Source organism: Pseudorca crassidens, chromosome 3, assembly GCF_039906515.1.
Source record: "Pseudorca crassidens isolate mPseCra1 chromosome 3, mPseCra1.hap1, whole genome shotgun sequence".
NCBI classification, from domain to species: domain Eukaryota; kingdom Metazoa; phylum Chordata; class Mammalia; order Artiodactyla; family Delphinidae; genus Pseudorca; species Pseudorca crassidens.
In genome coordinates this window covers 145,416,928-145,437,437 of record NC_090298.1, presented here as the reverse complement: position 1 = coordinate 145,437,437, position 20,510 = coordinate 145,416,928, and the positions used below count along the sequence as shown (strand labels likewise).

Genomic DNA, 20,510 nt, shown 5'->3' with positions numbered 1-20,510 from the left:
TAGGTCCCATCTGTTTATTTTTGTTTTTATTTCCATTTCTCTAGGAGGTGGGTCAAAAAGGATCTTGCTGTGATTTATGTCATAGAGTGTTCTGCCTATGTTTTAGCCACATAGCACAGGGAGGTCAGCTTTGTGCTTTGTGACCAACTAGAGGGGTGAGATAGGGAGGGTGGAAGGGAGGTGCAAGAGGGAGGGGATATGGGGATATATGTATACATATAGCTGATTCACTTTCTTATACAGCAGAAACTAACACAACACTGTAAAGCAATTATACTCCAATAAAGATGTTTTTTAAAAAAAAAGAGAACGCAAGGGCAACGTCAGCCTGTGGGCTGCAGGTACCCCACTACCTTCATTCTCCCCAGGGCAGGGCTGGCCTCAAAAGGGGAAGGGGGGGCTTCCCTGGTGGCGCAGTGGTTGAGAGTCCGCCTGCCGATGCAGGGGACACGGGTTGGTGCCCCGGTCCGGGAAGATCCCACATGCTGCAGAGCGGCTGGGCCCATGAGCCATGGCCGCTGAGCCTGCGCGTCCGGAGCCTGTGCTCCGCAACGGGAGAGGCCACAACAGTGAGAGGCCCGTGTACCGCAAAAAAAAACAAAACAAAACAAAACAAAAAGGCGGGGAGGGGGTCTGCCTGGACCTCCACTCCTTCCCCTGCTCTGGACCAGCCCTGGGGGAGCAAAGTCAGGGTCCTGTCTACCGGAGGAGGGAGACACCAAGACATAGAGGTACTAAAATGTGACTGGTAGGAGAAGAGAAAACTAAGGAGCAGAGAGAAGAGGAAGAGAAGGTAAATTCCACCTAGAGGTACCAGGGAAGAATTTAAAATGTCTCATGGAAGAAGCGATGCTCCTGCTGACTCTGCAGATGACAATGCAGAGGGCCTGCCTGCAAGAAGGCACTAGATGAACAAAGGCCTGGAGGTACCACCTGCAAGTAGCTTAGAACAGCTGGAGAAGAGAGGCCTGGGAAGATACCGACAGATGGACTATAATTAGCCTGTGTACCAGGTAATGGGTTTGGAATGTATCCTGGAGAGCTGTGGAAGAGCTTTTCATAGGGCAGCGTGACATGCGTAGGGCCTCTCATCCACAGTCTCTGACATCTGTATGTCTGGGCTTGTGACTAATTCACTGTGTGACTTTGGGTAAATTCCAGACCCTCTCTGGTCTGCAGTTGATTCATCTTTCAAATGAGATGTTGGCTGCATGACATCCAGCTGTAGCATTCTGCAGTTTAGTCAACACTCCTCTGGTGTGGCTCCAGAGGTGTGCCAGAGCCAGCTTTCACTGGCTTATGAGGACTGATTGTTAAATTTTCAGGCATTTTTGTAAGCTGGTAACATAACCATTGTTTAAAATTGTTATGTAACCTTATTATTTAAAAAATTGAATTAAAAACAACAAAGAGGATAAACACTCAAAACTCATCGCTTCCCTAATTATCTTAGCACATTCTAGTGTTATCTCTACTGTTAAAGTTATCTACATCTATCGTATCTGTATGGCAGGAATAACTTCATCACGGAGCGCTACTGCATCTCTTGCCAACTCTGTGTTAGTGACATTTTGTTTTAGCTTGAAATTGACCATGGTGGGAATACACCACAGAAACTGGCAGATGCTATAAACCAGGGCTGCTGTTCCCAGAGAGTTTATTGTTAAACATTTACCATCATGTTACTCTGTCTCTGTCTCACTCCCATAAGACGTGTAGGAAAAGAGACCTAACCCTTGAAAGACTTTCCCAGAGGCCAAAATCTGGCTCAGGGCTAGGGGTGGGGGTGGGGGGATGGGATTGTTAGGGGGAGGGGCAGTTATAAACCCAAGGAGATTCATGAGCTCAGCCCAGGGTTTCCCACATTCACTTACTTGGGGGGCCTGGTGTACATCCAGAACTGCATTGTCCACACAGTCTAATGCAGGAGCCAGTAAACACATGTGGCTATTGAACACTTGTGGCTACTGTAGAACAACATGGATCATTTTATTCACTTTTAGTTAATTTAAGTTTAAAAACTGGTACTCGATGCTATTATTGGGATACATTTAAGAACGCCGGAACAACCTAGGGATGTGAATCTACTTGTTCACCTGTAAATTTTACGACATCTAAATACAGATCAAGCATTTCTAACGAAAATTTAGCTCCTGAATTGAGATGTGCTAGAAGTGTGCGACACATACTGGATTTGAAGGCTTAGAAGGAAAAAGAGGTAAAGTATCTTATTAATAATTTTTACACTGATGACATGTCAGAATGATAATATGTTTTATATACTAGGTTACATAAATTATATTATTTAAATTAATTTCATCAGTTTCTTTTTGCTTGAATGTGGCAATTAGAAAATTTTTAGGGAACTCCCTGGCGGTCCAGTGGTGGTTAGGACTCCACATTTTCACTGCCAAGGGCCTGGGTTCAATCCCTGGTCGGGAAACTAAGATTCCGCAAGCCGAGCAGTGCGACCAAAAAAAAAAAAAAAAAAAAAACTTTTTTAAATTACATATATGGCTATCATTATATTTCTATTGGATGGTGCTGGTTTAGAATATTTGGGGTTGTTTTTTCCCCCACTTGCACCACTTGATATTCAAAAGCAGAAGTGGTCATAAGAAACCACTAGAAGGATCTTGTGAAGATTACAAATTCTAGAAGAAAATGAGCTAATCTTGTCAGATTGCAGGTAGGGTGGTTTAGTGAGTGACCTCCACTCCAGCTGGGGAAAGTCCATCCCTGGCTGCCATGGCTGGGGAAGAGGCCCAGGACACTTGGGCAACAGTTAATTTCTCATCCCAAAGCCCAGACCCTGAGAGTGGACCCCAGGTCAGGGCTGATTTTGTCAAAGACACCCACGCAGAAAAACTGGCTCCTGGAGCCACACAGAAGGCCTGGCCCGGCCACAAGATGGGGCCAAGAATCATCACACAGAAGGAAAGAACCAAAAAGTTGGTGCACCTTCAACATTATATCTCAGAATGAGACTCCTCCCTTCCACACTTCTGTACATGCCGTCCCTCAGACTGCCTCTCCTTCTCTCATCTCTTGAAGAACTATGCATCCTTCAAGATCCCGTTCAAATGTTCCTTTCTCTGAACCCTTTCCTGACCAAACGATGTTCCCATCTCACATCCTTGGACTTCTGGCCTAGTCTATTCTTACCACTTCCTGGTCAGTCTCGGTGCTTTCACTCTTGCCCCCTCAAACCTGGTTTCTTCCTAAAAGGCAAAATTTGTGTCTCTCCCTGTGAGACTGCCACTGGGTCCCTATTACCCAAAGCAATAGTTCTCAAACTTCAACAAGCATCAGTCACCTAGAACAGATGGCTACACAGCACTGTAAATCAACTATACTCCAATAAAACTTAAAACAAAACAACAACAACAAAAAAACACAGATGGCCGGGCCCTATTCTAGAGATTCTGATTCAGCAGGTCTGGGTTGGGCCCTAATATCTTGCACTTCAAACAAGGTCCCAAGTGCTACTGCTGCTACTACTGGTCTGAGAGGTTGTACTTTGAGAACCACTGATCTATTAAAAGATCAAGTGCAAACTCTTCACCTGGGCATTCGAGGCTCTCCACAACATCGCCTCCTATGACTGCCCTCATCTTTCACCACGTGCTGCCCCAAACCTAGTCCACCGTGATCCCAACATGTCACACCTTTCCCGCCTGCACACCACGGCCCATGCTGATTCTCCTGCTTGAAACATTCTGTCTGTCTTGATCCACCCAGTTCCAGGGCCACCGTCCTTGATTTCACAATGTCTAAAACCCAAATCTTCAAAAATGACGAGATGGCACCTTTAAGGGTCTACAAAGTAACAAATACAGGCTATAGGGGCAAGTACAAAAGAGGAGGGTGAGAAATGATTTTGACCAAAACAGCAGCCCTGGATAAGAAAGTACCAGCCTAAAGCGACAACTTTGGGACAGAAAATTCTGGTGTATCTGTTTAAACAACCTCATCACAGTCACTGTCCAGTTACAAATTGTCCTTTTTCTCCATCGGGTTTTCCAGCTCTGCCACTTTCTAGCTATGTGGCCTGGCAGGGGGGGAACTTACTCAGTATCTTTGTTTCTCACTTTCATCTATAAGATGAGGATAAAGCAACAACCTCAAAGAATGAAGATTAAATGACATAATGCAAGTAAAATGCACAGCAAAAGGCCCAGCAAAAGGCCCAGCACACAGTAAGCCTTCAATAAATGTTAGCTGTTGTTGGTATTATCTTTGGACTTGGGAACGTAATGAACTTGGTATCCAGTCACAAACAATAATGGGAACAGACACATAAAACATGTTTTTCTTAATGGGTACGTAATCAGCAATTCAATGAAGGTTGTGTTGATGGATAGCAGGATAGATGGATGGATGGATGGGTGGGTGGGTGTGCATGTGTGTTGTAGGTAGGTGCTTTGATGGAAAAACTCATTTGTATAATATCAAAAGTGGCTCTGGGGACTTCCCTGGTGGCGTAGTGGTTAAGAATTCGCCTGCCAGGACTTCCCTGGTGGCCCAGTGGTTGAGAATTCACCTGCCAATGCATGGAACACAGGTTCGATCTCTGGTCCGGGAATATCCCACAGGCCGCGGAGCAACTAAGCCCGTGCGCCACAACTATTGGAGCCTGCGCTCTAGAGCCCACGAGCCACAACTACGGAGCCCGCATGCCACAACTCCTGAAGCCCACACACCTAGAGCCCAAGCCCTGCAACAAGAGAAGCCACCGCAATGAGAAGCCTGTGCACCGCAACGAAGAGTAGCCCCCGCTTGCCGCAACTAGAGAAAGCCCGCGTGCAGCAACTAAGACCAAACAATGAAGACTCAATGCAGCCAAGAATAAATAAATAAATAAATTCATTTTTTAAAAAAAGAATCCACCTGCCAATGCAAAGGACACGGGTTGGAGCCCTGGTCTGGGAAGATCCCACATGCCGCGGAGCAACTAAGCCCCTGTGCCACAACAACTCAACATGAGCTCTAGAGCCCACGAGCCACAACTACTGAGCCCACATGCCACAACTACTGAAGCCCGTGCTCCACAACAAGAGAAGCCATGGCAATGAGAAGCCCGCGCACCATGAAGAGTAGTAGCCACCCTCACCGCAACTAGAGAAAGCCCACACGCAGCAACGAAGACCCAATGCAGCCAAAAATAAATTAATTAATTAAAAAAAAAAAAAGTGGCTCTGTGAGACCGGCTTGGCAATAGACACTTAAAAATCTTAAAAATTCTCCTAAAGAGATTCTCAGGCAAGAACACAAAAATTCAAAGATGTCCATCACAGAGTTGCTTATAACAGCAATTAAAATTTTTAAAAAAAGCAACGGCCTAAATGCTCAATAGTCAGAAGATGGAATTCTACAGAAAAAGAAAAAGTGAAGATGCAGCTGTTTCCCTAAGGCGTGAAAAGTTGTTCTTAATATATCTTAAATACAAAGGGTAAAAAGTGAAGTAACTAGTCTGGTGTAAGTTTATCTTTTTTTAATAACTGTGAGTGTGTGTATATATAGAAAAAGTCCAGAAAAATATACTCCAAATGTTATCAGTGGTTATCTTTGGTGTAAAGATTTGGATGGTATTAATCGTTTTTGTTTTTGCTTTTCTGTATACTCTCATTTTCCTCTGATAGCCATATATTTTAAAATTTGTTTAATTTCTTAAAACAAGAAAAATTTTTTAAAAGGCAGCTCCATGAATCAAGACAGAAGAAATGCATAGGGTCAGCTTCCTGGGCCTCAGCTATGTGACCATGAGCAAGGAGCCTGCCCTCTCTGTGCGTCTGTCCCCTCCTCTTTGGAAAAGGGTGACCAGTCCCCTGCCTGGCTCACCTTCCAAGGTGCCCAGAGACAGTGGATGAGGAAAGGCTTTGATATCCACAACTGGCAGTCAGGTGATGGTGGTTTTATTCCCCCCAGGGACATCTAGAAGACTCCCCAAGGAGATGCTCAGAGAAGCAAAAGAAAGCTGGCCTCCATTGCGGGGCAACCAGTTTTAGTGGACAGAGTTCTGGGCGGAGCTGGGGTGCCAAGTTCTCACCCCCCTCGGACACTGGCTTCCTTCATTTCTGTGAAATGAGAGGGATGAACTTTGACAGTGGTTTCTAAACCACTCCTTTGGTTTTCTTAAATAACAGGATCCTTTTCTCAAATGAAACACAGATTTCTCCATTAAGCATCAGTAGCTCTGTTCCTCAAAATCAGGCATTCTGCGCAAAACGAATCAACTTGGAGTCCATTTCGCATTATTTCAAATGGGAAAAGTTATAAAGCATGACATGTCAACTCAAGACTCCCCATTAATTTCCTAAAATGTAACTAACACATAGTAACACTCTCCCTGTACATGGCAAACTATCGTAACAGGAGGTTCAATGCTTAAAACATACCCTCTTGGGAATCCCCTGGTGGTCCAGTGGTTAAGACTGGGCACTTTCACTGCCATGGGCCCAGGTTTGATCCCTGGTCGGTGAAGTAAGATCCTGCATGCCACGCCAAAAAAAAAAAAAAAACACCCCTCCTGACCACCAAGTCATTATTAACAACCAGTAACTGCGGTAGCATGAGCCTGGGCCGCTCTCCCGGATCCGGCACATTCCGAGATGTCCAGCCCCCACTGACCCTCGCTCCCTTTGCAAACCGTCTACATGTGAGTCAGACAGTCTTCCAATTACATCTAGAATTCACGAGACTTCCTGCCCATCATCTCGTTACAAATGTTATGCTGAGTTTTAGGAACGTAAATATGGTGTTTTACGGGCTCAACACTGGCTGAAAAGGAAGTTTGGAAACATGTACCTTCTTTTATAAACTGAGAGGCATTAATACTAGGAGAACATCAATGCCGGAGCCATTCTGCAGGGCAGGCTCTACGAAAACCAGGGCACCCTGGAATTCCTCCAAGGGTGATGCTGAGTGGGGAAGGTGGGGATTGAAGCTGTATCTGCACTGTGCACCTCAAAATATGAGGTTGCTGACGGAGAGTGGGGGTTATTAAAGGGTTCCCTTTAGTGCTGCCATTGAAAGGCATCCCCTTGGAGCAGCCGCAGCAGTAGTAATAACGATGCCACCACAACAAATAATACAACAGCTCACACTCAGCGAACTCTGACATGTGCCAGCTACTCTTCCAAGCACCCGTCATAAATTAGCTCATTTAACCCCAGGAACAACTCAATGAGCTAGGTACTGTTATCATCCCCATTTTACAGATGGGGAAACTGAGGCAAGGAGAGGTTAAGAACTTGCCTAGGGTTATCCAAGCAGAGCTGCGATTCGAGGCCAGGCAGCAGAGTTTCAGAGTTCCTTCCCGCTCCAAACCACTACCCCTGGCCCCCCAAAGTGGGGAGGCTCTGCAGAAAGAGGGGGCAGGGAACCCAGAGCCCCCCAACTTCACCTTGTCCTCGCCCCAGCCCTTGCCCTTAAAGCAGAAGCTGAGAAAGTGTTGAAGCCCTTAGAACCAAGCAGGGTCCAGTGGCACCAGGCCATGGGAGCCAAGGGGGACAGGCGGTGGCACCTTACCCACAGCTTCCAGTCATAGTAGTAGGCTCCCAGGAGCTTCACGATGTAGGGGTGGTCACAGGTGGCGAGGATCTCAATCTCCACGATGTAGTCCTCCAGCTCCTCCTCACTCTTGGTCTCAATTACTTTGGCGGCAGCCAAGGCACCTGTCTCCTTGTTCTTGGCCTGCAAAGTTGAAGACACAGAAGGTCAGCAGCCATGGTTGGCAGGAAGCTGACCCCTGGAGGCCAGCTCAGAGAGGTCCACGTGAGTGGGAAACAGAGGCCAGATGTCCAGATGCGGATAAGAGGCTGAAGTAGGAGGTACGCTGTTCTCAACAATGGCCAGTGCTCGCTCATTATGTCAGCTCAGGAGGGCATGCGTCAGAAACAATGTTCTGTGGTTAATAATAAATTAAGTACAGTACACCCATACTATAGGATAAATAAAAATACAAGAGCAGCATAGATCTAGAAACAACAACATGGAAAGATTGTTTATTGTTCGGTAAAAGATGCAAGTCACCGAACAATAAAAGTGGTATGATGCTTTTTATATAAAAAATGGAAAACTACTCTTTTATAAATGCTCACACATGAACATAAATGCATGGAAAACTCTGGAGAGATACTGCCTGACAGCAGGCTGGGGAGGAGCCTGAAATGGGGACAGATTCAAAGGACACGTTCACTCTCTCTGTACTGTTTTAAAACTTTAATAGAATGTTTTCTGCATTTATTTGCATCATTTCACATACATTAAAAGTAAAACGAGGGACTTCCCTGGTGACGCAGTGGTTAATAATCTGCCGGCCAATGTAGGGGGATGAGTTTGAGCCCTGTCCAGGGAAGATCCCACATGCCGCGGAGCAACTAAGTCCAAGCACCACAGCTACTGAAACCCGCGTGCCTAGAGCCCGTGCTCCGCAACGAAGAGTAGCCCCCGCTCGCTGCAACTAGAGAAAGCCTAGTTTCTCTTCGTGGCTGCAGCAACGAAGACCCAAGGCAGCCAAAAATAAATAAATAAAGTAAAATGAAAAGGGTTTTTAGTGCCCACCAGTTACAGGGGAAGTAGCTCCTAGATGCATTTCACCTGGTCGTAACAACAGTTTCTTATGTGATGAAAAAGAGAGAATTTCACACGTATGAGGATAGCTATAAATTTTTAAAAACGGAAAATAAGTGTTGGTGAGGATGTGGAAGAATTGGTACCTTTGTGCATTGCTAGTGGGCATGTAACATGGTGCAGCCACTGTGGAAAAGAATTCCCAGCAGTTCCACTCAGGTATATTTGCAAAAGAACTGAAAGCAGGGATTTGAGCAGTATCTGTACACTAACGTTCACAGCAGCGCTATTCACAAGAGCCAAAAGGTGGAAACAACCCAAGTGTCCATCAGCAGATGAATGAATAAACAAAACGGGGTACAGTCAGCCCTCCCGCATCCTTGGGTTCCACATCCTCAGATTCAACCAACTGCAGATCAAAAATATTCAGAAAAAAAAAAAAACAGAAAGTTCCAAAAAGCAAAGCTTGAATTTGCCACGTACCTGGCAACTATTTATATAGCACTGACATAGACTTAGGTATCATAAGTAATCTACAGAGGACTTAAAGTATACAGGAGGATGTGCATAGCTTATATGCAAATACTATGCCATTTTATATAAGGGACTTGTGTATCCATGAATTTTGTTATCTGCGGGGGGTCCTGGAATCAATCCTCGTGGGATACCGAGGGGGACTATATATACATCCAATGGACTATTATTCAGTCTTAAAAAGGAAGGAAATTCTGACACAAGCTACAACATGGATGAATCTGGAGGACATTATGCTAAGTGAAATAAGCCATTCACAAAAGGACAAATATTGCATTATTCCATTTAAATGAGGGTCCCTAGAGTAGTCAAATTCATAGAGACAGAAAGTAGAATAGAGGCTACCAGGGGCTGGCTACCAGCAGGAATGGGGAGTTAGTGTTTAATGGGTACAGAGTTTCTGTTTGGGATGATGAGAAAGTTCTGGAAATGGATAGTGGGGAAGGCTGCACAAACACTGTGAACATACATAATGCCACTGAATTGTACAGTTAGAATTTGCTAAAACAGTCAATTTTATGTTATGCATATTTCACCACAATTTTAAAAACTGAGAGCGAGCAAGAAGTAACCGTGTAATAGTGCAAAAGCAATTTCACCCACGATGAGCTGGTGCCCAGGAAAAGGGTGCAGGGCCCACTGTTTCCCAGGTGGTCCCGTGAGCCTCGGGGGCCGCTGCTGGGAGCACCCACCCACCATGCTGCTGTTGGTGGTGGGAGATGTCCCGGTGTTCAAAGAGAGCACGCTTTCCTACAACACGGGCCTAAAAGCCAGCTGCTCGTCTGCAGCCTTTGAACAGCAGTCTGCTGTGGAAAGCACGGAAAAAATGAGCCACCCTGGACTCCACCGTGGTGCCTTCCCGTGGACAGCACCACACGCCACTCGCCTAACAGGACAACTCTGCCACCTGATCTGCTGGAAACGCCAATGGCTGAGTCGCTCCTGCATGCCCAAGTACCCCTGGGGATGACAACCGGCATTCCCATCAGCTCACGTGACACCCCATTCTACAGACTTAGAGAGGGCACGAGACTGGAACTAGGGAGGCAGCACGAAAATGTGAATCTGGGTCCTCTAACTTCCAGGATTCTGAGCACTTTCCACTATCACACAAGGTCCCCCTGTCATCTCCAGAACTCAGAAGCCTCTGAGACCAGATGCCAACACGCAAGAGCACCCCCAGGCCAGCCCTGCACAGGGCACTCGCAATGCTGAGACAATGACCCTCCTCCTGGCCTCAAGGAGCTCAAGGGCCAGCTGGAGAGACCCACCCCTCTACTGCCTGTGGCAAGATGGTGAGCTTATGGGGGGGTGGGGGGTGGAAACTGGGAGGGGGCGCCAAGCCCCGCTAGGGAAACTTCCGGAAGGGAGTGATGCCAATAGGCAATTTATACGCTCATTTGTAAATTTACTCCCAGTTTAGGTAAATGTTTCTGCTAACTGAGCTGCAAAGTCCCCAGGTCCCAAGCAGTGACAATCACGGTTTCACATTTGTCAAGGACCCACTCTGCAAGGGACCCTGGTCCACACTTCAACCTGTGCTAACTCATTTATCTCCTCATTTATCACCATGTAGGTGCAATTATTATCTCATGTACAGATGAGGAGACTGAGGCAGGGTCCCAGCGACTTGGGTGACAGAGCTGATCTGCAACGCTGGCAGCCCTGCTCCCGGGTCTGCACTCTTGGTGGCCACAGTGTATGGAACCTTCCACATCTGGCCCAGGAGCTCCGTTCGGGGAAGGCAATTTCATGCGGGGCCATTCCCCCGAGATCAGTCCCTGTCCTAGAATTCACGCTGCTCACTCGGCCCTACCTGGGTGGGGTCCTCCCCCATGAACTCAGTTTAGAAAGCTTGTTCAGAATGCCTTAGAACCTCATTGATTTAGCATTTGGGCACGCACACACACACACACACACACACACACACACACTTAACTGATGATGTGCCTGCCTTTTCATTTGTTGTAAAGCTGATTTTCTCCTGTCCCACTAGGGGACCATCCAAGCATCCTTTCACATTGTACAGTACTCAAGCTCTTCCTCCTCTCCAAATCCAGAGAGAAGTTAAGGGCCCACTCTGCTCCTTTACAGAGAAGCCAGGAGCGGGCTTAGTGGGTGCCCAGAGCTAGGGCCAGGTGACCAAGGCACCCACCCTGAACATGCCCTCCCAGCCCCCAGCCACAGCAGCACAGGGAGAGCTGAGCTCACCTTTCACTCCTGAGAGCTGGTGAAGGAGGCTGCAGCCACCTTTTCCTGGGTTTCCTTAAAAGGTCTGTTTTCTCCTGAAGGTAGGCGAGGCCCAGGCGGGGACCGTTTTCCAGGAGTGCACAAAACCTGTTTTGCCCTCCATCCTGAAAGGCAGCACTGACCAGAGGTCCCAGCCTCTGGCGGGGTGCCAATATCAAGACGGAGGATCACCCGCTGCCCAGCACCTCACTCAGATTTCACAGAGAGCCAGGGCCTGCCAGAAAGGGGTTGGTAGCAATCGTGGTACATAAAGTGACTTGGCCAAATTAAGTTCTCTAAAAGCCTGGTTAAGGCAGTATCAACTGGGGAAAAAAAAGCACATGAGAGTTGTGGGCTAAGTTTTATTTGGGGCAAAACGAGGACTACAGCCCAGGAGGCAGCACTTCAGATAGCTCTGAGAAACTGCTCCAAAGAGGTAGGGAGGAAGGTCAGTATACATGTGATTTGGGTGAAGGGGGAGTACATGCAATCCAGCACATATTTTTTGCAGGTTTCTGCTAGTCTCCTGAAGGTTACTGCTAGTCACAAGGAGCAGACGTCACCACGAAGGATCTTACTGCTTTTCTAGATATGAGGAGATACAAGAATTGGGCTCATAAAATTGTCTCCTGAAAATATCTAACGATCTGAAGACCTGTTCTGCCAGTTTCTTCCAGTGCACAGAGCGCCTCATCTCTGCTCTCCACCCTGAATTCCTTTCAGGGAGTGTTGAAAGTCAGCAGCCGCAGCAGCAGCTCATGATTTGATCCTTGTAGAGGTAGATGACAAGTGCCAATTTGTAGGTGACAGCAGCAATCTATCACCTTGAGGCCACAGAGAACGTAATGATGGCTGATGATAAAAACAGCTAATACTGTCTAAGCAGTCACTGTGTGCTGCGACAGGCCCCGAGTGGAATTTCTCATTTCATCCTCAAGGCAACCCTTAGAGACAAATATCACCATTCCCGATTTACAGATGAGGAAACTGAGATTCAGAGAGGCACGGTGAGTGTCTCAGGTCACACAGCAAGGGGGAAGGTGAAGGCTGAATACAAACTCAAGCCTGCCTGGCTCAAAGAGCCTGAGCTCCAAATCACTTCCCAGCACGCACTTCTTGGCGAGTGCCCAGCGTTCCCTGCTCCATCTCCCTTTGCTAAAGCCAATAGCAACCTCTCAGCGTCAGAGCGCCTGGCAGCTGCGGAGGACTGAAACTGCCAGGATTTAATCTGCCCACGAGTCATTAAGGCAGGTGCCAGCCATCACGTCCATTTCCCAGATGAGCAGACTGAGGCTCAGAGAGCTATGAGGACCCACCCAGGATTGTGAGCTGTGGTGGTCTCCTGACTCCCAGTCCAGTGATCTCTTTACTACACTAGGCTGGCAGGAATCAGCTTAATTCTATTCATTCATTCATTCAACCATTATTTACTGAGTCCATATTATGTGTGAGGCACTTTTCTAGTGAAGAGTTTCTGCCTAGAGGGAGAATCAGCAGGTTGGAATCACTGCCCTCCCATAGCATAATTCACCCTTCCCTGATTTGTCTTCAGAGGAGCCAACCCACTCTCATTCCCAGTCCCTAAGCTGTAACGGGGCTGATTCCACCACCCTATCTAGAAGCAGGTGGGTGACTTATGCCGGCCAATCAGAACACTGCATTCCCTCTAACCACAGTGATTGGTTCAGGGATAGACACGTAATCCAGTCAGCTAATGAAATGCAACCTCAGAACAGTTGCTGCCCCAAGCCCTCCTTTACTGCTAGCCTCCAGCACTGCCTACCACAGTCCTGGAGCTTCTAGGTCATCGTGCTCCCAAGGGGAGACTGAAAATGAAACTAGCTCCGAAGTAGCAGAGCCTAGAGAGGGCCCGAGAGGACACTGCTAGATCCCCTCAATTAATTTTTACAATAGGGTGGTGTTATTATTAAGAGCCTCATTTTATATATGTAAGAGAACTGATGCTCAGAGAGGTGAAGTCACTTGCTCAAAGTCACACAGCAGGTAAAACAGCAGGGCTGGGAGTTGAATTGGGGCCTGTGTGACTTCAAAGTCCATGACCGCTTTGCCAGAGGTGCCTGTAAATTCTGCCAAGGTCCTTTCTGGGTCTCTGCATCCCCCTCTGTGCCGTAGGAGAGAGGGGAAATGATAACCAAGCTCTCTCCAGGGTCTGATGTGAGGGCATCTTGGGGAGTGGGTGGGTACTGGAAAGCTAAGGGCGTCCACGTGAATGGGGCACCCACGGGAGTTGATAGGCAAGAAGTCATATAAAGAACAAGTGGCTGTCTGTGGCCTCTGACGTCCGTCTCTCCCACCGGCCGAGGCAAGACTGGGGTCCAGCAAAAGATGGGGGGAGCGCCCACCTAGCCCTCCACTGCTGGCCGGCAATGACTAACGCCTCAGCCCACACCCTTGAGAGCACACACACAGTGGCCACTTGTGCTTTCTGCCCAGGCACCTCTGTGCGAACAATCCTCCCCCTTGTGCGGCGCGGGGCCCAGCCCGAAGGAGGTGGGAACAACCCTCCCAGAAGAAGCCCTGTCCCACCCAAAGTGCCCAGCCAGCCCAGTCAGGGACTGGGAGCTTCCTGAAAGTCAACCACACAGAGACGGCCAGCTGGGCACAGCCCCCAGGCCCTCCTCTTCCCTCCTGGCTGCAGGCTGATCACTCTGTCCCTCCCTCCTCCTCCAGGGAAAGGGCTGATGTCACAGAACTCAGGGACCAGGAGGAACGTTAGCCGCCCCTCCTAAACCCCAACTCCCAACTCCCAGTCTGCAGATGGGGAAACTGAGTCTGTGAAGGTCATGCAGTGCCCAGAGTCTGATCTGTGACAGCTGCCTTATCTGCAGAACCAAAACAGAGTAAATGAGAACACAAAAGCAGAAGGGCCTGGGAGGGCGTGTTGCTGTGGCACGGCTCACTTCAGGCCTGGGAGGCAGTGGAGCTGCCTGGAAATGAATCCTAAAGCAGGGCAGCAGGGGAACTGGCCGGCATCCATTTTCCCCTTGAGGATTCACAACTCCAGTTCCCTTTGGGAGCCGTCTCTCTTTCAGTCTCAGTGCGAGAGATTCATGAGGCGCTGCTGAGCCCACCTGGTCCTGGCACACAGCCCAGCCCAGCCCAGCCACTCAGTCCTGACCCTCTCAGTCACAGCCAGTGGCAGGCCAACAGGGTCGTACCTGAGTGGTCTTTTGGTTTGCTTTTGGGTGTTTTTTTTTTTTGTAAAATTATCAGCAAATGTTTTTTCTTTCTCTGGGGTTGCTAAACTGGCAGAACAGAAGGCTGGAGGGTCTTGTAGCCCACCTTGCCACCCCTGTGAAGAGCCTGCTTGAGGGTGAGGCCAAGACCGGGGAAGACGAGACCAGCCACAAATGGAGGAGGGCAGATGCCGAGGGTCTGCGAACACCTTGCGCCAGCTGATCTTGAAGGAAGGATCTGCCCTTAGACTTTCCTCAGGGAACCAACGAACTCCCTTTTGAATGACTGTCATTTGCACCAAAAAGGAAATGAGCTCCCCAACGCTGAGGTTATTCCAGCAGAGAGCAGACATCTATGGAAATACTTCACCATGCAACACCTGGTAACGAGGTGCTCTTCACTCCCAAGGGCACCATGACCTACAAAGTGACCTTCACTGAGGCCTCTCGGAGGACCTGACTGATAATCTAGGATCAGGGACCCAGATGGGAAACGTGGTTACTAACGGGCCACAGGCAGACAGAAACCATGGGATTCTTCTGCCAAAAGACTGTTCCTCCCAAAAAGCGGAGAAGATCACTTTACACTTATTAAATTAACAAAGCAAGGGACTTCCCTGGTGGTCCAGTGGTTAAGACTCTGTGCTTCCAATGCAGGGGGCACGGGTTTGATCCCCGGTCGGGGAACTAAAATCCCACATGCCACAAGGTATGGCCAAAAAAAAAAAAAAAAGGGCAAGGAAAAATGACCACCTCTACTGCTGGTAACCAGACGGGTGGTAAAATGCATAAACTGATTACTGACAAGAGTATAAACAGATTCAATCCTGTAAAGATGAAAACTGGCAATAGGTTTCCAGAGCCTTGAAAATAACTTTTAAGCCTATTAGCCCTCATTCCTGAGAATGTAAGGCCAGGAAATAATTCCAAAAAAGACAACAGAAGACATGTACTAGGATCACATTCACATTAGCCCACAATTATGGCGAAAAACAAGGAAATAACCTAAATGTTCAACTACAGGATGATGTTTAACTTAGTGGGATATTAAGCAAGGCTTTAAAATGATAACTAGGAAAATAATATAGTAATGAGAAAAAATAATTAAGCCATAACAAGTAAACAAAGCTGGATGATAAAATTGTAGCTAAGCTATAACTCCGGGAAAACTGTGTGTGCCTCCAGACAGGGAGGTGCTGAGACACAGCATGAGGGATGCAAGTGGTTTCTAAAGGTAATTTTCACCCAATGACATCCGGCAATTACCCACAGGGGGCCCGGTGAGGACAGACTGGGGTTGGGGCACAGAAATTGACCAGTTCATCCAGATCTTGCCTTAAATGTTTCCAGAGATGGGCACTCTCTCCTCTCGGAAACCCACTTGAGCTGTGCTGTCCAATATGGTAGCTACTAGCCCCATGTGGCTATTTCAATGACCTGAAATTAAATGAAATTTAAAATGGAGTTCCCCGGTTACATTAACCACACTTCAAGTGCTTAATAACCACATGTGGCTAGTGGCTACCAGACTGAATAGAGCAGATACAGAACAGTCTCATCACTGCAGAAAGTTCTGGTAAGTGGGCAGCTTTGCACTCAAGGCTGCACCTGGCAGAAAAGGCATTCTCACAGAGGTGAGGGAGCATCTAAAACACTCCCAGATCCAGCCTCAGAAACATGCATTGCTTTCTCTAGGAAGAAACAAAGGGCTTGAGCGCAGAAAGCGGGTAGAAGAACATTGGGTGGTGATCATATGCTCGTGAGGTCGCCTAGCAACCTGGCTGGGCAGCAGGCGTGAGGAAAGGCTCTCAGCTGACCTGTCAGAGGAGCAGCCCAGGCGGGTGGGCCAAAGCTGAAGGATGGTGCGGTCAAGGCGAATCAATCCCCTTGATTGATTCTGGACACTGGGCCAGGCATGTGTCAAATGAGGTTCAGGCCACTGCAACCGAGAAGAGGCTTGGTGTGTGCCCCACAATATACAACTGTGGTATCCCTGCCTGAACACACTTAATCTTTGCCTGGTGACGACGGTTACCAATGGCGGGAAAGGCTTCAACTCTATTAAGGAAGGAGGAAATCAGGCCCCGGAAGAAACAGGGTCACAGCAGAACCGGCTACGTGCAGGAGAAGGGCCCAACATCAACTCAAACAGGGTGGTCTGAGGGCTGCAGACAGGATGGGTGGCAGATATGGCCTTGGGCTCAGATGCTGCCACCGCCCCCGGGCTGTTGGGCATGAGTGGGCGGGCAGAGTGGAGCCACAGGCACCACATGCCAAGAAGAAAAAGGCCTGCTGAGGCCTCCTATGGTCTCTTGAGGCAGGATAAGGAGCGCCCCACCTTAGCCAGCACAGGTCCATGAGGGATGCAAAGTACTGCCACCTCCTCCTGCAGAAAACGAAGGCCCAGGTAGAGAAGGTGACTTGTCCCAGGTCACACAGCTAGGAAGTGGCTGCCAGGGTTCGACTCAGGTCCAGCTCTCTGCCCAGTGCTCCTTCCCCTCAGAAGCCCTCCAGAGGGAAATCTCCAGGGGCTCCCACCCAACTGCTGTGTGTGCCAATCCCCCTTTCCCACGGCTCCCTCCGTTGCCTTTAACCAGAGACCCTCTTAGGGCAAACCCTCAAGGGCTCCCTGCTGCTGACACGATCAAGCCCAAGTTCCCTGGCCCAGAGCCTTGGTGACCTGCCCCCTTCACTTGTCCAGGATCCCACTGCTCCCCTGCGTTCACCTCCTGCCACAGCCAGTGCCTGACTGCTTCCTACTTCCATGCTTTTCTTTATGCTCTTTCCTCCACCTGGAATGCCTCCGCCATACCTGTGGTTTAACCATCCCACAAAGTCTAACTCAACCACAGCCTGCTCCAGGAAATGTTCCCAGCACCCCAGCCCCCCTCCCCTGCTAGAACTTCTTCACACCTTATTAGGGCTTTCATCACAGACTGCCTGGAGCCATAGTCATTTGTGTTCACAAATTCTCTCTGACCTGGCTGTGAGCTCTGAAAGGCTAAGCCCGTGTCAGATTCATCTTGTTCTGCCCCAGAGAGCCTAGAACAGAACAGCCAGTGGATGGGTGGGAGCATGGGAGGGTGGGTGTGTGGGAAGATGGGAGGATGGCTAGCCAGACAGGCAGATGGGTAAGTGGCTAGATGAATGGGAGGATGGGTGGGAGGGAAGGCATATGGAAGGATGGGTGTGTGGGAGGATGAATGGATAGATGGGTGGGTGGATGGGAAGATGGGTAAGTGGGCAGATGGATGGATGGATGGATGGATTGGCAGATGGATAGGAGAGTGAGTGACTAGGAGGATGAATAGATGGACGGGGGAGAGGGATAAAAAGGAATGAAAGGTATGTCTAGGGAGCAGACAATCATCAAGTCTTCCTTTCTTCCCAAAAGGTACCAGAGCCTACCTTGTTGCTGGCTTCTGTGAACAACCAGCCTCTCTTCTTCCCTCTATACTACAGCCAACAAAGTTCTTTTTACAAGTACTGATGCTACTCCATCCAATATCCCCAACTTAGTAAACTGAAAAATGGGCAAATTTCTTTTTTTTTTTTTTTGGCCTCAATACACAGCATACAGGATCCTACTTCCCTGAGCAGGGATTGAACCTGCACCCCCTGCACTGGAGGCTCAAGTCTTAACCACTGAACAACGAGGGAAGTCCCAGAAATGGGCTAAATTCCTATCAAGTGATTTCTGGAATGGAAACAGCACAGGACCTAGGTTCAAATTCCAACTCTACTACTTACCAGCTACGTGCCCTTGGTGAAGACAGGAAACTAGACTTTAGTTTCCTGATGGAGATGGAGATAATTCCAGTGACATGAAAAAGTTTATGAGCCACCACGGGTTCGTCAGTTGACTATTGGTTGTTACTACCTTCACTGGGACTGTGTATTTTTGGTTTTCAAAAGCCTAAAACCATGTTTATCTCGTTCACCAAGGTATCTATTATTCTATCTGGCCAGTAAGTATTTTAAAATAACAGATGGATGGATGGATGGGTGGGTGGGTGGGTGGGTGGGTGGATGGATGGATGGATGGATGAATGAATTGGTGTGTGTATCTCCTTGTAAACAGAGAGAAATGAGGCCTCCACATAAAAGAAAGGAAAGTGGCATGAAGTCCATTGTCTCCTCAACACATTTAGATTTCTGAATCTAATCTGTTCTCTGGTTTGGGAAGATGGGCCGTCTTTACCTTGGGAAAGCCAAAGCCTTTGACTGGGCCAGGACATACACAGTTAATGAGAGGAAACCACTTCCTGATCAATAATCGCCGGGCCAAGTTTCAGTTCAGTGACAAATGAAACGGCTGAGTTTCAGAACAAGTAACACTTAAGGACGGCAAAGATTATGAAGCACAAAAGCAGAGGAGTAACGTGGCTTCCAAAGACGGGCATTTAATACTCTCTCCCTTGGGGAGGAGAAGCCTGGCGCGCAATCCTGGCACAGCAGGGAAATGCTGAGGCGCCAAATCCTTCTGGGCCAGCAAATAAAAAAGTAAAACCCGAACAGGATTGGCCCCAAAGATACTGTGTCATAGCCTTGGCTAAAAACCCGGGCAACCTGTCCAACTTGGCTGGGGATAGGAGAGGTTTCAGATCTCAGCTCTTCAAAAGTTCTGGGGAATCCAACCCCGCGTTATCACTGATAAAGCAAGTGGGACAGGTGACGTGGGCTCTGCCTCCTTGAGGCTCCTGCTCCCACCTTTCCCAGGCTCCCTCTACCCAGAGGACTGGGAGAGGACTGGGTGCTGAGTCACGGGGGGGCGGGTGGCCTGGGGTCGACGGCACAGAGGAAGGAAGCACCTTTATCCAGGCCGCCGCCCTGGACCCACTCCCTGCACATGCAGGCACCTTTAAGCCTCACCTCACTCAATCTTCACCACAACCTGGGGGTCATGTACTTTTATCAACCCTGTTTTCTAGTCAGTCCCAAATCTCAGAGAACTTAAGGTTGCCCTGTGCTTTCAATCAACAGTACTTTTTGTGCTGTTTTTTATTATTCCAAAAGCATTACACACTCGTTAAAGAGCATCTTCAAAACATACTGGTACAAAGAAGAAAATCAAACCAGGCATCGTCCCAGAGATAACCGCCTTAAGCATCTTGGAGCACCTCCTCCCAGATTCCACAGTACAGAGGCACCTGGACTTGTCTGGAACCCCACCCTAACACCTCCCAGCTGTGTGACCCCAGGGGACTTACGTGGCCTCTCTGTCCCTCACTTCCCTGCTTGGTACAATAAAGATGTTAGCAGTTCCCACCTCATGGGCTGTTGTGAGCATTCAGTGGGTTAATACGTCAAAGACGCTTAGAGCAGGGCTGGGCCGTAGTGCACGCCCCACAACTGTCCACTCATGCTTGTCTCTCTCTCTCCACAAATGTGTCCTTGCATACTTCATAAAAATGGGATTCAACTGTATACATTGATTTGTCATTCTCCTTTTTACTTAGCAATATGCCACGAACAGCCCTTCCGATCACAAAACACCTTCCACAGCATCCCCTCCAACTACTGCAGACTGAATGGTGGGCCCACCGTAGGTCTAACCAATCCCCTGTCGTTGGGCTCTCTACCCTGGTCACAGGGCGCTGCGTCCAAAAGCCTGAGACTTGATTTACAGGTTGCCAGACAGGTCTCCAAGTGGCAGGGTCACTCCAGGCCTCACGGGTCACACAGGTGGGTACCCTAGATAGCACTGAGATGTGAGGCCAAGCCTGGGTCAGTTTTGCTGTGTGCCCTTAGGCACTGGCCTTGTAAGTTTGCAGGTGTAAAGACACTTTGGTCCCACCTATGAAAGGGACTGTATTATCCCCCTTTTTCAGAAAAGGAAACTGAGGCTCAGAGGGGTGACATCTCTTGCCCAAGGTCACTCAGCAAAGACAATGGCCTTGCTGGGACTCATGGGATGAAGGGCATCACCCAGTCCAGAGCCTCTGAGGAGGACTCTTGTGGGAGGTGTGGGGTGAT

At 48.5% G+C, this 20,510-nt stretch overlaps 1 protein-coding gene across 1 annotated transcript in view; it reads right to left on the bottom strand.

The window, feature by feature from the left end:
- Positions 1-20,510, bottom strand: part of STK10 (serine/threonine kinase 10) — a 120,191-nt gene that overhangs the window by 88,317 nt on the left and 11,364 nt on the right. Inside the window, exon 2 of the mRNA XM_067732846.1 lies at positions 7,531-7,695. Within this exon, the coding sequence (XP_067588947.1) occupies positions 7,531-7,695 (165 nt within the window). The remainder of the gene's footprint in view (positions 1-7,530; positions 7,696-20,510) is intronic.